Here is a 15,463-nt window from a genome sequence, read left to right on the forward strand (position 1 = left end):
TACAAAAACTGTTCAATAGTTACGCCTCTGGCCACTTGGATAGCTAGAAGTGTTTTTTTTTTTAGTGTTTAAGTAGTTTGATTGTAGTACTGTTTTACAGTAGAAAATTGACAACTGTATTGTTACGCAAGCAATAGATTTAATTTAAAAAAGTCAGAATGGAAACGCGAGAAAGGCAAAACAACAGAAAGGTGGGAAGGGTTGGGCAATGACCTCCGGCCACAGTGTCGAGTAGGGTGGGGGTGAAGTGGTGGGTGCGGCTTAGAAGCTATATTTTGACTAGCACCACTTCCAGGGCTGGTGAGGGGGGATTTCAATTGCAAGACAATGATGCAAAGTAGTTTTTCGGGAATTCTTTGCCCGATTTGACTTTTGATTGTCTTTTTCAGCGTTGAAACTTTGAATCATGAAAATTATAATTTTAATTAACCACAATTATTTAGCGTTGATTTTATATGAAGTGACATCCGAGATCACCTTTAATGATCATGTCAACACTTTTGGTTATTCCTTACGATAGCAGCAATAACTGTAATCATTTGCCACGATTACGTCAACACCCGTGATTAATTCTCAACTTCTGTGACTATTTTTTGCAATAGCGGTAATATTCTAGAAGATTTCCAGTTACCACTAAAATGCCAGAAACGACAGAAACATAACGATCTCACACAATTGGAGCAAAGTCTGTGAAAGTTTATCGCAATCATGGCAACAAACAAGATTATTTCTAGCGACTGTGACATCCACGATCATCTCCGGCGATTACCTCACTAATTTTGCAATCACAGCTAAATTTTTAATGATCAAGGTAACGGACGTGATTATTCCTTACGATCAATTTTCAAGTAGGCAAAATAAGAAATTGGTGCTATCGGGGCATTTTTTTGCTACTTTTCAAACACAAATTTTCCAATTTTTTACATAATTCATGTACAGTTCAAGGATTTTTTCAGTCAAAATTTATGTACTATAATATCAGGTTCTAAGTTGGCTCCATGACGTCACACTAGTGGATAGATTTTTTGATAGATTCCCTGCAATATCCCATATGTTTTAGGTAAATAAACTGGCTGTTAGTCAGATTTTAACGGTAAGATTTTAGTACAGTTATCCACCACTGAGATGTAGTGTTGTGCAGCAGCATGGCCTGTTTTTCTAGTGGGGCCTCGGCTGAATACCCTTTTAAAGTATGATATTACCTTAAGTGTGCCATTCAATTGCATTTTCTCGATAAAACCATTGACTATATATACCTACAGAAGACATCCCATCCTTATGGGCCGATTGTAGTGTGAGCTAGATCTCAGGAGCAAGTAGTTGATGTGAGCTGCCGGCAGGCACGCGATACTGGAATTTGTTACTATCTGCGGTCTCTCGCGCACATCCCCACCCTCGCCCTGCGACCTACTCTGCATCGCTCTCACTCACACATTCCTTCTCTCTTTGTCTTGCTTCCCTACCGACTACGTGACCCACACTGCTACGCTATGAACAACTGCTTCGGCAAGGGCAATGAATACAAGCTGGGGCGCTGGAGCTCGTCATACCATACACAATGGAGGCCTAGTTGACGAGGATAACTGATCAACAAAAATATTAATGAATGTGTGTTGCGCAATTATGTGGTATGGGAACATATTTTATGATGTGAACGAGTCCTCAAATTAATATAGGCGCAATTATTATATTGTGAAAACATATTGAGTAATCATGATATTTTAAGTATTTGATTGGTTTTTTTTTTGCCCGGTGGATGACATAATGTCCCTCTCCGGACCTTCCTTAACCTTGGTCTGTGTTGTCGCTATTGTCTCCGTCAGCTGATAGCTTCATAGCCTTATTGTGTATTATATTCGACTCAAATATAATATATGTATATTTACACTATCAGAATTACACAACACCTGTGACCAGTAGGGCTAGGGCAGGCCGCACGGCGGTGAGAGACAACATGGTGTAGTGCAAGTGAGTGTCACTACAGCTGATTGAGAGTTAGTTTTGTTAATGCTCAGCTTATTGACCTTTCTGGATATATTGTTGTTGCAGTGACAGCGGCGCATTGTATCCTCTCTCCAATCTCCCGCCATAGCTATCTTCACCTGAGCTGAGCAGTGAGCCCAACTACTCTGCCCCTCTACTTGTCTGCTTGCCATGCGCATGCGTCGAGACTGTTTCTAATCTTTACTGATAGATCGCACCACACGCTAGCGCTGTTCAGGCGCTGCTAGCCAACAAAATACTGGCGACAGGTCCACTATGACGATAGAACGTCTAGTATGTATAGTCAATGATAAAACGTAGCTGTAACTAAATTTACTAATTCCAAATACCTGTGGAGGTAGCTCCTTCAATATCTCAGGAAGAGTATTAATGTCAGCCAAGCTGTTGATCCCGACTGTTTCTTCGTTCCCAAAGTCCACAAATCGGATGGGGATCTGAAAAAATATAAGAATATTCAATGATTTTAAAACATAACAAGATTATCACACAATCTGGATTAAATCACTGAGTAAGCACGCTGATTAAATTGAGAACCTACTCTAAACATTTGTGTGTTAACAGTTTAATATTTTTGCTGATGCCTGGTTTGTGTACCAATGTTTTTAGACTTTTTCTCACCTGCATGCAGAGTTAGATTCCAAATCTCCAAAATTTTATCAGAGTGGTAAAATCCACCAATAATCCTAACTTACTCACCTTCACCAAAATAGTTATTTGTGTAACTAGTGAGCAAAGTGGCACTTTGCTGCACACGAGAGCAATGTTTACGCAGTGCATCAAAGGCCTTTTGCACTCGTGTTACACATTATAAAGGGTGATTTTTTTATTGGTGCGGTTTTTAAAACTAAATAAAAAAATGAAAAACAACCTGCATTGACATAAAAATTAATTTATTTGAACTACAGTGTCATGACATTAACGTTTAAAAATGATTTCTGGCATATGGGCTCCATTCCGTTCGCGTAGAAAGCCCAATCGAGAAGTCCAATTTTCTAATACCCTTTCCAGCCGCTGTGGTTGAATTCCGCTAATAACTCAACGAATGTTAGCTTCCAAGCCATTTAAAACTTCAACGCTATCGGGCAATGTTGCGGGACGTTTTTGACCCTCAGCTAAACGAACGTGAAGTGGATTTAGAAAATGTCTGGTTCCAACAAGACGGTGCAACGTGCCACCCGGCAAACGACACAATTGGCCTCTTGGCAGAAACATTTGGTGAACGTATCATCTCATTTAGAGGTAGTGTCAACTGGCCCCCACGGTCGTGCGATATCGCGCCAACAGACTTCTTTCTGTGGGGATATGTTAAGTCTCAAGTAACATTCGTTGAGTTATTGGCGGAATTCAACCACAGCTGCTGGAAAGAGTATTCAAAAGTTGGACTTCTCGATTGGGCTTTCTACATGAACGGAATGGAGCCCATATGCCAGAAATCATTTTTAAACGTTAATGTCATGACACTGCAGTTCAAATAAATGCATTTTTATGTCAATCAATGCAGGTTGTTTTTCATTTTTTTATTTAGTTTTAAAAACCGCACCAATAAAAAAATCACCCTTTATTTTTCCTACAGTCACTAAAAAGCATATAAATAATTAGTCTATCAAACACTATACAACACGCTTTTAGGTTAGGTTAAACCCAAGCCATGAACGGAATGAGAAATACTGCACCAGCTGATTGTAGTCGTAGTATTTTTAAGTGTTACTTATTTTCAAGAGATTGGTATAAACAGTAATAATCAGTATAAACACATAATAAACAAGTAGATGTTCAAAAATATGCCAATAAAACATTTTCTGACAGTTTTGTAACTTTCCTACTTACGCGCCAAGAGGAAAACAGTTTGTATGCCGTTCATACTTCTTTCTTGATTCTTTTTCTTTTAGTAAAAAATCCTTTTTATTCATTACAAGAATTCGTAGATAAAAAAAATATTTCATTTGAATTTCCATTTATTTTTCGTAATGGACATTTGCGTAGATTTATATTTTAATGTGTATGATTTGTATATAGATTTTGACTCTATTCAGATACATGTATGTTTTATATGTGTTATATATTGAATAAAGACTATTTGAATCTTGAATCTACAGGTAACAGGTTTAATGAAACATGTTTTCAGCTCCTGCTATTACTGGTCTACCATTATAATTCACAATCACTTTCACCGAGTTCATTATTTTTAAACATGTTAGGCCCACTTATAATTCATCTTTCAAATACAACACTTCAGGTTATGTTTAAGCCAAGAAAATATAATATAAACTATAAACACGAAATGACAGGTTAAATCGTAGTTATAATAGTCAATCAGCTGATCATAGTATTATTATCTTTAGTGTTGCCAACCTATTTCCAAGCGTACACGCATTACGTGCATAATAAAACCATGCTGTTTTGTGTTGTTTGGTTAGAATCCTGATGTGCGCCAAAGTATAAACCATACGACAAAGTACAAACCGTGCGACAAAGTAAGTAAGTGCAGCAATTAGCAGCTTTCTGTACTATAAACAGTGCAAGGAAGCCAACTTTGTCGGGTGACTGTAGGAAAAGGTACTTTTGTTATCCATGAGGAACAAGGTCTTTCATAATATATTTTGGGGAATTTCTCAAATACATAATAAGCTATTACCATAGGTCTCATAATAAGACCTGGACCCAAGACCAATTTACTTTTTCGTTTTGAGGTCCCCAGATGCCAAAAACAACCTCTGTTCAGATTCATATTTCACACTTGTCCGTTAGCACAAAAACTCAAGCAAAATAATCCGATTTTCCTACAAAATTTTGGTAAAAACGTGTAGGTTAACCTACGTTTATTCAAAATAGTTCCCAAACCAGCCCGTAAAATCATGTCTGATCGACATGATTTTACGGGTAAAAAATTGGTTGATCCTATTTATGACCCCAGAAATGGCCAGAAATATAAAATTTTTAAAATTTAATTCTAAACCATTTTATAGAACCTTAAATAGAGACAATTTAAAAACATTGAAGTTTTGCTGTGTACCTAACCGTTACAAAGAAAATTCAAAAAAGTGAAAATTAAAATTTCCCATGTTATTCTTATGGAAATTAAATAAACCATATACAAGACTTTCTGTGTCCATATACAAGACTGTGTCCATACAGGGTTAATAAAAAGTCAAGATCCAACCATCTAATATTTTTCTGGGTAAATACAGAGAACTCTGGTTTTCACCATTCTTTAATCTAGCCAAAGAATTTATAAACTTCGACATATTCTGAGATATTGCCTAAAGCTATATTATTCTTATATCTTATTACATCAACCTTTAAACATTACAAATTTTATTTTATACAGTATGATTTAAATTGGATTTCTGTAAATAACAAGTTTATTTTTAAAACCCGTCCTTAACTCCATATCTGGATCCGGATCCGGTCCCGAAATTTTCTTGGATCCAACATTAGGCATCACTAGAATCTATTGAGCAAAGATTACACTAAAGATTTGATTGAATGTTCTAACTAAATGTGTTTAAAAACTATGGAATATGGTTGAAATTTTAGGAAAAGATAATTTTGGAGCTAATAAATTTATTGGTGGACCAGTAGGCATATCGCAGAGAGTTGTGAATGTTGCACTGAAGTCTTAACACTGTAGGCTACTTATGGGGTTTTAGGAAAATTGGAGCAGAAATGGTTTTGTACCATATCATTATAACAATATTCCAAGTAAATCTATACTATTATACAAAAACTAGTGGTGTCTGTCTGTATGTTTGTTACTAATAGGCGCATAAACTACTGAACTGACTGGGCTTAAATTATACAAAAATATATCTACCATACCAAGGACCTTTATAGGACTATTCACACTCCGATACTGACTGTGGGCTTTGCCCCTTTGGCTTTAAAAGTTCTGAGGTGAGGATTTTAAAAGTAAATATTGATTGGTCTCCATGGCTGCCATGAGAACACATACACTGTTTGCAATTTGCTATGCCACCCAAATGTAAACAAGCTGAACTGTCAAACTACATTAATTCACAATGCCACTGCTGGTTTATAAATAGGCATGTAATATTCTCTACAATCATGTGACATGTTTATTTATTCTTATATTTGATGGTTCATTGATTATTGATTTTATGAAACAAGTGAGATTGTATATCTGTTGCTGTATCTAACCCTAATTAATTATTTAAAATTTCGCTAATGTGAATAATTATATTGAAAGATTTTGGTTTAAAAAATAGTGAAATTATAAAGTTCACATTAACTTGAATTGTTTTAACATTTTTGAACAATTATAATGTGTTTAGAGTAGGGCACACACCTTAAAAATTGAAACTTTTTTCTCAAGGAGATAATTCATCTTACTAATATTATAAATGTGAAAGTTTGTGTGTTTGTTTGTTTGTTTGTTTGTTTGAAGTTCAATCACGCATAAACTACTGGACTGATTGGGCTGAAATTTGGCATGATGATAGCTCACATTCCCGATTAACATATAGGCATATTATTATCTCAAAAATCCTTTCGGGCTCCGCCCCAGTGGCTCTGTAGTTCCCCATGTTAACCTTATGAGTATTCATATTTAAAGGGAATTAAAGAATTTAGTCAGCTGTTTCAACTAAAAAAGTTGGTTCTATGAATACAAAAGCATTAACAAGTTATAAGATTTACCAACAGGGTGCAGCACTATATTTTTTTTTGCATTTATGTAAACAGCTAATTTGAACTAAGCAGCAACAAAAAAACTGTGATACACAATGAGAACTGTCAAAAGTAGGATTGTTTACAGTTATGTTTAAGTTTTTAATGATATGAATAATTTGTGAATTTGTAATAATTTATTTTTCTTTATTAATTGTTAAGGTGAAGTATTAGAACATTAGGTATAAGATGTACCATAGTATACCGTCAATTTAAGGAAGCAAATTTTATCAAACTTTGTCCTCCCCCATTGCAAACGCAAAGCTTGAGTATAACTGCAATAAGCATTTTAAACTCAAATGCTAACCCCGTACGAAGGACGGGTACTCTGCTAGTTATACATATTTGCCATTTTGAGAGAAATATTATTCACACCATTTGCCTTTTCACAAATTTATAAATCATAATTTCATATTACTACCCATAGATTAGTAATGATGTTTTCTAATCCAGAGGTAGCTACTACCTATCTATAATATAACTTTTGACACTTCCTGTAGATTTCACATTCTATTCTAATAACGAATAACTTTTTACGAACGTTTCATGGTCATTACATGTATATTTTCAACCAAGTTCCTCTTAACTTAACCTACACCCGACATAAACATTGTTTGAATGGCGTTAAATTTCCTAATTCTAAGCTGATATACAAATATTTCAGTTTAAAAAAACAACAATAAAAAACTAAGTTGTATATGCACTTGCCTTTGGTGCATGAATAGTAGGAGCTATAAATAGTAGGGCAAAGTATATTTCTGTTTGTTATAGTAGTAAGAGTGTTGTTAATGTTTTTGTTTGTTCACATAGTAGGTACTAAAACGATTGTATTTATTGTTGATTCGTGATTCAGCAGTGTGCTTTAGGTAGTCCGATCTTAATAATCAATCGCTCAAATGAAAGCTTGTATTTCACTTAAGGTTTTTAGACCAAAATGTATCATGTAATTAGAACTGCTGGAATACATCTTTAATTGAAGAGAAAAAATTCTTTCGTCTAGTAATACATTAGATAAATTAATGATGATGCTTGATGACAAATATGTGAGTGCATAGCTTTATTTTAAGACCAAAATTATGAAAATCGGGCAGGTAGAAGAGCCCTCCTATAAACCATCGCCCGCCTGCGAAACATTAAACTCGAAAAAAACCAAATTTAACTCCCATAAGAAATGTATAGGGAGGCAGTTTGTGCATAACTCGAAATATACGTCAAAGTGAATGCCGATGCTGGATGGCGAATCTGCGGTACGTCCATACCTTTAGTTTAAGGCCAAAATTATGAAAATCGGTCGGGTAGAAGAGCTAACCCGACTCGGAAAAGAGAAACCAATTATTTTTATAGATGGCAATAATTGGTTTACCAGTATGCATAATCTAATCATACGAAACATGTGTTAATAATTCAACAGCTTATTATTATATTGTTATCTAATTAATATTTCTTTGATTAATAATGTTGTTGTTAACAATTTGCATTTATGTTTAAAGTGTATTCCTTATGTTAAATGTGTGATCCTAATGTTATGTGCTTAAACTGTACCATTAATATTAGTGAGTAAAGTGGTGTATGGATTTCATAATAACCAATATTTTACTAGAGACCATTGTATTTAACCACAACGGGCACTGTTGCTAGTCTGGTTAATATTACGGTTTGAATGAAAAGAAACATTTGATTTTGCTTCTTAAAAGCATTGCTCACTTAGCATTTATTATAAAAATATCTCATATAGGCCTACCTATCCGCAATCAATGATACGTAACTCTATTTTTATTTAAGTTATTTTATAAGTCTTGGTCTTAAAATAATAATACTTCAAAGGCTTTTAGCGAATTTCCCATATAGGGAATAAGCTATTACCGTAGTACTCATGGTAAGACCTGGACGCGGGACCGATTTTTTTTTTCATTTTGAGGTCCCTAGAGGCCAAAAACACCATCCGTTCAAATTCATATATATATATATATTTATATATTTATATATATACATATATATATATGTGTCCGTTAGCACGATAACTCGAGCAAAAATGATCCGATTTTGATGAAATTTGGTACAAACGTGTAAACCTACGTTTATTCGAACGAGTTCGCGATCCAGCATGATCGGACCATGGGAACGGGGGTTTACGGGGGGTTTTATGGGGTAAAAATAGGTTTTTCCCATTTTTGACCCAAAAAACATAAAATTTAGCAATTTCTTTCCAAACCATTTTGTAGAGCTTAAAAAAACAAATAATTTAGTATATTGAAGCGTTATTATGCGCCTAATGGTTACGGAGAAAATTCAAAAAAATTATAAATTTAAAATTCCCATGTTATTCTTATGGAGAATAAGTAAATTGTTGTAGTTTGCTTGTTTATGAACATATTTTGATCAAATTAGGAAAATGTTTTTATTTCTTACTAACTATTAACGTTTTACAAAAAAAAAAGTTTTACCCTCCCTGATGCAGCAAACCTAAGTACTAGTTAAACTAATTCTATTTAAATCTTACTAATATTATAAATGAGAAAGTTTAGATGTATGGATGTATGGATGTATGGATGTATGTTTGTGACAAGTGAACGCGAAAAATACTGGTCGGATTGGGCTGAAATTTGGCATGATGATAGCTCACATTCCCGATTAACATATAGGCATATTCTTATTTCAAAAATCCTTTCGGGCTCCGCCCCAGTGGCTCTGGAGTTTCCCATGTTAACCTTATGAGAAATGGAATTATTGAATCTTATCAGCTGTTTCAATTAAACAAGTTGGTTCTGTTCTATGATGTTCAATAGCATTAAAGTTACAAGGATTACCAACAGGGTTCAGCACTATTATTTCTTTTACATTTATGACAACAGCTAATTTGCAACCAAAAGGTGAGTGAGCGTAGCGAACGAACTTCAACCTGAAGGCAAGTGAGCGCAGCGAACGAGCTCCAACCTAAAGGTGAGTGAGCGTAGCGAACGAGCTCCAACCTAAAGGTGAGTGAGCGTAGCGAACAAACTTCAACCAGGACCTGATTGAGCCATGCGAACGAGATAATCTTGAAAATTAAGAAGTTAAACGGGGCAAAGCCCGCGGGTTACAGCTAGTAGAGAATAAATGTTATATTTTTAAGTAGACATTTCAGTGTAAATCCAATCAGTCAAATGGAAATTCGCTTAGTCTGCAGGTTTGCTGCGGCGGGGGTATCACTTGAGATATTGATAGTTTTATATTGATAGTTTTAATCAGTTAAGTTCAAGATACTGTATTGCTCAATCAGAAAATATAAATTTGATTATATCTTGGATATGGAATTTAGTTTTAGATACATTTACTTAATTCTAATTATGTTATTCTATTTGTTTTGACCTAAGAACCTTCATTGAAATGCCAGCTTCCATTTCATTAAAGCACGCAGCTAAATCACGACCAACACAAATTGTTAAAAAAATTGAGTTATTTATCATCGATTTATAGCCAAACGATCTTGCTTGCAACCTCAACAGTACTTTTATAATTATTTGCAAATCTTCACAAATTAGGCTATCCAATGACCTATTAATTAATAAAATCGGTTTAGTAGAACTGTAGATTTAATTGTACAAAGTTTAACAACAACATCTTTAATTAAGTATTTTCTCACTACTATAAACCTGGAGGTTGCTTAACGTTTTTGCAAATAACTTTGAAACGGCGAGGAAATCGACCAAAGTGGAAGGTGATATTCTGAAAGATAATAAAATTTCCTACTGATATGTATTTCTTGAATATACTCAATAAAGGCAGCCTAAAGTTGGCTACAAATATAAAATTGAAAATATAAACCTGGAATAAAGGGAGTTTTAAATGTATTATTTTTTAATTTTTTACCTTAAATATCTAATCAAGTCAAACTTTCATAATTATTTGCAAATCTACACAAATTAGGCTTTCAAACGACCCATTAAGTAACAAAATCGGTCCGGTAGAAGTCTCGATTTAGTTGTACAAAGTTTAACAAAAATATATCTAATTCAGTATTTTCTCACCACTATAAATTTGGAGATCACTTAGATTATTGCCAATTTCTTTTAAATGGAGGAGAAATCGACCAAAGTGAATGTGATATTCTGAAAGAGAATAAAATTTACTACAAATAACTACTATACAATTCTTGAAAATACTTAATAAAGGCAGCCAAAAGCTGGCTACAAATAGAATCTTGAAAACAGAAACTTGAAAAACCCAGTTTTTAATGTATTTTAGTTATTTTTAATTTTTCACCACAAATATTTAATAAAATCACAATTTTATAATTATTTGCAAATCTACATGGGTTAGGCTTTCTAATGACCCTTTAGTTAACAAAATCGGTCCAGTAGAAGTCTAGATTTAGTTGTACAAAGTTTAACAAACATATCCCAAACTCAATATTTTCTCATTACTATACAGGGTGGCTGAAAAGTAACTTGCACCCCCACTTAACTTTTCAACCATTTGAGATATTTGAAATCTGTTTGCAGCAACCTTCTTAGATATGAGGGGCTACAATAATTATGGTCAATTTTTATCATTTTGGTCAAGCATTAATAACAAAATGGCAGTTCAAAATTACTTTTAATGACCATTGTCTCAATAATTTTTAGCTGCCATTTTGTTATTAATGGTCCGATGTCTATTATCTTTATGTTAATTGTTATGTCTCGTCAAGACCTGTAAAATGATACCAAACTCGACTATACTTGCTATTTGAAAATTTTGAGCTACCCCCTACCATCACTACCCCTAAGGGCAAAATTTTCAAAACTGACTATAATTATTGTAGTCCTTCATATCCAAACAAGTTGCCACAAACCGATTTCAAATATCTCAAATAGTTAAAAAGTTAAAGAGGGTGCAAGTTAATTTTCAGCCACCTCATGGTTATTTGGATTTGAAACGTTTTAGGGCGCCATTTTGTTATTAGTGGGCCGATTTTGGTTTTCTTTATGTCAATTTTTATGTTTCATCAAGACCTGTAAATGATACCAAACTCGACTGTACTTGTCATTTGAAAATTTTGAGCAACCCCCTACCCCCACTACCCCTAAGGGCAAAATTTTCAAAATTGCCCATAATTATTGTAGCCCCTCATATCTAAGAAGGTTGCCGCAAACAGATTTCAAATATCTCAAATGGTTGAAAAGTTAAGGGGGGGTGCAAGTTACTTTTCAGCCACCCTGTTTATTAGGAGGCTGCTTAGTTTTTTTGCAAATAACTTTTAAATGGTGAGGAAATCGACCAAAGTGGAAGGTGATATTCTGAAAGAAAATAAAATTTCTTACAAATTGATACAATGCACTTCTTGGAAATATTCAAAAATGGCAGCTAAAAGTCGGGCCCAAATAAAAAGTGTGAAAAATGCCGTTTTCAATGTATTTCTTATGGAAAAAAAGTTTACTTTAATTTATCACCATAAATCATAACAAAAACAAACTTTCATAATTATTTGCAAATCTACACGACTTAAGTTTTCCAACGACCCATTAATTAATGAAATCGGTCCAGTAGAACTCTAGATTTAGTTGTACAAAGATTTTAAAAATTGAATTATATATAGATAGATGTTGTAAATTATTGTTTGTCTATGTTTGATTTTATCACTTATAAAAGTAAGCAAAAGCTTTGAGTTTTTTATTTGTTTTATTGTTTTAAAATGATTTTTTTATGTAATTAGTAAGTTAAAAGTTTTTGATAGGTACATTTATTGGAATTGAATCTTATTTTACACTGTTTTTCATTTCAGATTTCAAAAGCACCATTTTTACCATAAATCAACCCCGGACAAAGGACGGGTACTCTGCTAGTGTTTTTATAATGTTTTTGATTATTTATATACATATGTGTCCGTTAGCACGACAACTGGAGCAAAAATGATCCGATTTGGATGAAATTTGGTATAAACGTGTAAACCTATACATTTATTTGAACGAGTTCGCGAACCAGCATGATCGGACTATGGGAACTTTATGGGGGATTTTATATGGGGTAAAAATTGGTTTTTCTCATTTTTGACCCAAAATACATTAAATTTAGCAATTTCTTGCCAAAACATTTAGTAGAGCTTAAAAAAAAATAATTTAGTTTATTGAAGCGTTATTATGCACCTAATGGTTACGGAGAAAATTCCAAAAAATTTTAAATTTAAAATTCCCATGTTAATCTCATGGAGAATAAGTAAACTGTTGTAGTTTGCTTGTTTATGAGCATATTTTGATCAAATTTTGAAAATGTTTTTATTTCTTCCTAACTATAAACATAAAAAAAAAAACACTTTTACCCTACCTGTTGCAGCAAACCTAAATACTTGTTAAACTAATTCTATTTCAATAGGGATTAAATGCGATATTTTTAGGAGACATTTTAGTGTAGATCCAATCAGGCAAATGGAAATTCGCTTAGTCTGCAGGTTTGCTGTGGCGGGGGTATTTTTAGCTCTACAATATGGTTTGAAAGGAAATTGTGAAATTTTGTGTTTTTTGGGTAACAAATGGGAAAAACCAAATTTTACCCCATAAAACACCGGATAAACCCCTGTTCCCATAGTCCGACCATGCTGGTTCGCGAACTCGTTCGAATAAACGTAGGTTTACATATTTGTACAAAATTTCATTAGAATCGGATCATTTTTGCTCGAGTTATCGCGCTAACGGACACACACATACACACACACATATATATAAATATATATATAGTTTGATTGAGCTGACGTTAAGTCCTCTAAATATATATATATACATATGAATTTGAACGGATGGTGTTTTTGGCCTCTGGGGACCTCAAAACGAAAAAGTAAATCAGTCCCGGGTCTAGGTCTTACCATGTGACCTACGGTAATAGTTTATTCCCTATATGGGAATTCGCTAAAAGTAATAAGGTTTACCAACACGGTGCAGTCCTATTAATGGTTTTGCATTTATGACAACAGCTAATTTGAACCAACTAGCAACAAAAAGCTGTGATATACGGTGAGACATTACATTTTTTATTGTTTATTTGCAGTGGTGGAACATTATGGCTCTGACGTAGATCTGCTATATTATATAACAAACCGTAACTCAATGAAAAGAATCAAATTTTCTTAAACCGTGTCCTCTCCCATTGCAAACGCAAAGCCAAGTATAACTGCATTAAGCATTTTATACTTATACGCCAACCCTGTACAAAGGTCAGGTACTCTGCTAGTGTATTATATCTGGGAGTTTTAATTGGCATAAATTATTACCGTATGCTAAATCTCAATGGGAAAAATACACAGAATCTCAATTTCATATTTCATTCAAACAAAATCATATTTATTAGTTTCACTTGCATTTGAAACTAATAAATATGATTTTGTTTATATAACACTTTTATCTGCTGTCATAGATGAGCGTAGAAATCAAACACCAGGTTTCAATGACTATAGGATGCTTGTAGCACTTAAACGTCAAAATCATTAAAGTGTAGCTTATTTTGTTTTAAAATTGCATACTTTTACAGAGTTCAACAATGGTACAAAATTACAGAGTTGTTTCTTATTTCAGGGATCAAATATCTATGGTTTGTAATAAAAATGTTTTTCATAAATTATTAAATGTGTCTGTTTATATTGTTTTAATAATTAAGAGGCGGCAGGAGTCAACCACCACGCTACTGGCAGGGCCTGCTATTTAACATGGGACTAATTTACTTTTCACTTAACTGCAATTAAACGATTGCGTATTTGGCATGGATCAAAAAGTAGTATTAAAAAGCATAACTTAACCTACGTGTAGCATGCAAAAACATTAAAAAAAAAAAAAAAATTTTAATTTGTTTTTGTTGAAATAAAAAATATTATTTTCCATAAGGATTTGACAGAACTAGTTCAATGTTACAGTAGGTAAACGTCATCGTAAAATTGTGAAATTTGGCTTACAAGTAACCTTATATATTCAGTCTTAAAACTACTTTTTAGTTTTCTTGAAAAGTGAATTGGTTTCAATGTTTTTCGTTGTTTTAAAATAACTCTACAACTGCAACCCCCTCACGCGCAGCGCGGGGCGGCGTAACAGTTCAGCGTTCTCCACACAGATAGCACTAGCGTCGATGTGAAAGAAAAGGCGCGCAAAATACAAATTTTAGTATAAACCCACACTTAGCAAAGTCTACATCGGAAGATCAACAATTTTGGCAGTGTCAGTATTATTGAGTTGTTTCTATCAAACCGTGATGGGTCATCTGAAGAAGTTCCCGTCGAGGACGAAAAAGCGGAAGCTGCCTTCCTATTTAAAAAAATACTTTGATGATAAGAAGTAAGTATGCATAATATTTAGTCTTGATTTTAGAATATGCCTGGATACTATATAGGAGACTTATTGTGGTATTAGTACTGTAATTCAAAAAAATAATTATGTGCAATTCAATTAACTTCACTGTGACTTAAGAGGGACTTTTAAATGAGGCCTACAATAATTTGTAGTAGGTATTTACTGTCCAAACTTAAAAAAACATATATTTTTTGTCAGTTTGACGTTTGACGCATTAGCATTGTACCATCATATCTCTTGTATTTTCAGGAAAGAACCAAGTCACGATGGGGAGAAAGACGCAACAGAAACTTCTCACGTCTCAATGCTGTGTGGTCGTAGAATAGTGACAATTAAAGATATTTTCATTAGATAATCATAGTCCTACAGGTTGTAGTTTCAAAGATTTGACATTTTTGCGGGAAAAGAGAGTTGGACTGAAGAGTGGTTTTGTATTTAAATGTTCCATGTGCAACATAACAAAGGTTATTTGGTCAGAAACAAAG

The 15,463-nt window shown here is 33.8% G+C and overlaps 1 protein-coding gene across 3 annotated transcripts in view; it reads right to left on the minus strand.

Annotated features, from left to right (window-relative positions):
- Positions 1–15,463, minus strand: part of LOC128988661 (tudor domain-containing protein 7-like) — a 166,482-nt gene that overhangs the window by 35,474 nt on the left and 115,545 nt on the right. For all 3 annotated transcript variants that reach the window (XM_054410163.1, XM_054410162.1, XM_054410161.1), the window contains one exon: positions 2,334–2,438. In XM_054410163.1, the coding sequence (XP_054266138.1) occupies positions 2,334–2,438 (105 nt within the window). The remainder of the gene's footprint in view (positions 1–2,333; positions 2,439–15,463) is intronic.

This window comes from Macrosteles quadrilineatus, unplaced genomic scaffold (assembly GCF_028750875.1).
Source record: "Macrosteles quadrilineatus isolate MER2022 unplaced genomic scaffold, UCM_ALF_1.0 Scaffold_3__2_contigs__length_128488019, whole genome shotgun sequence".
NCBI lineage: Eukaryota > Metazoa > Arthropoda > Insecta > Hemiptera > Cicadellidae > Macrosteles > Macrosteles quadrilineatus.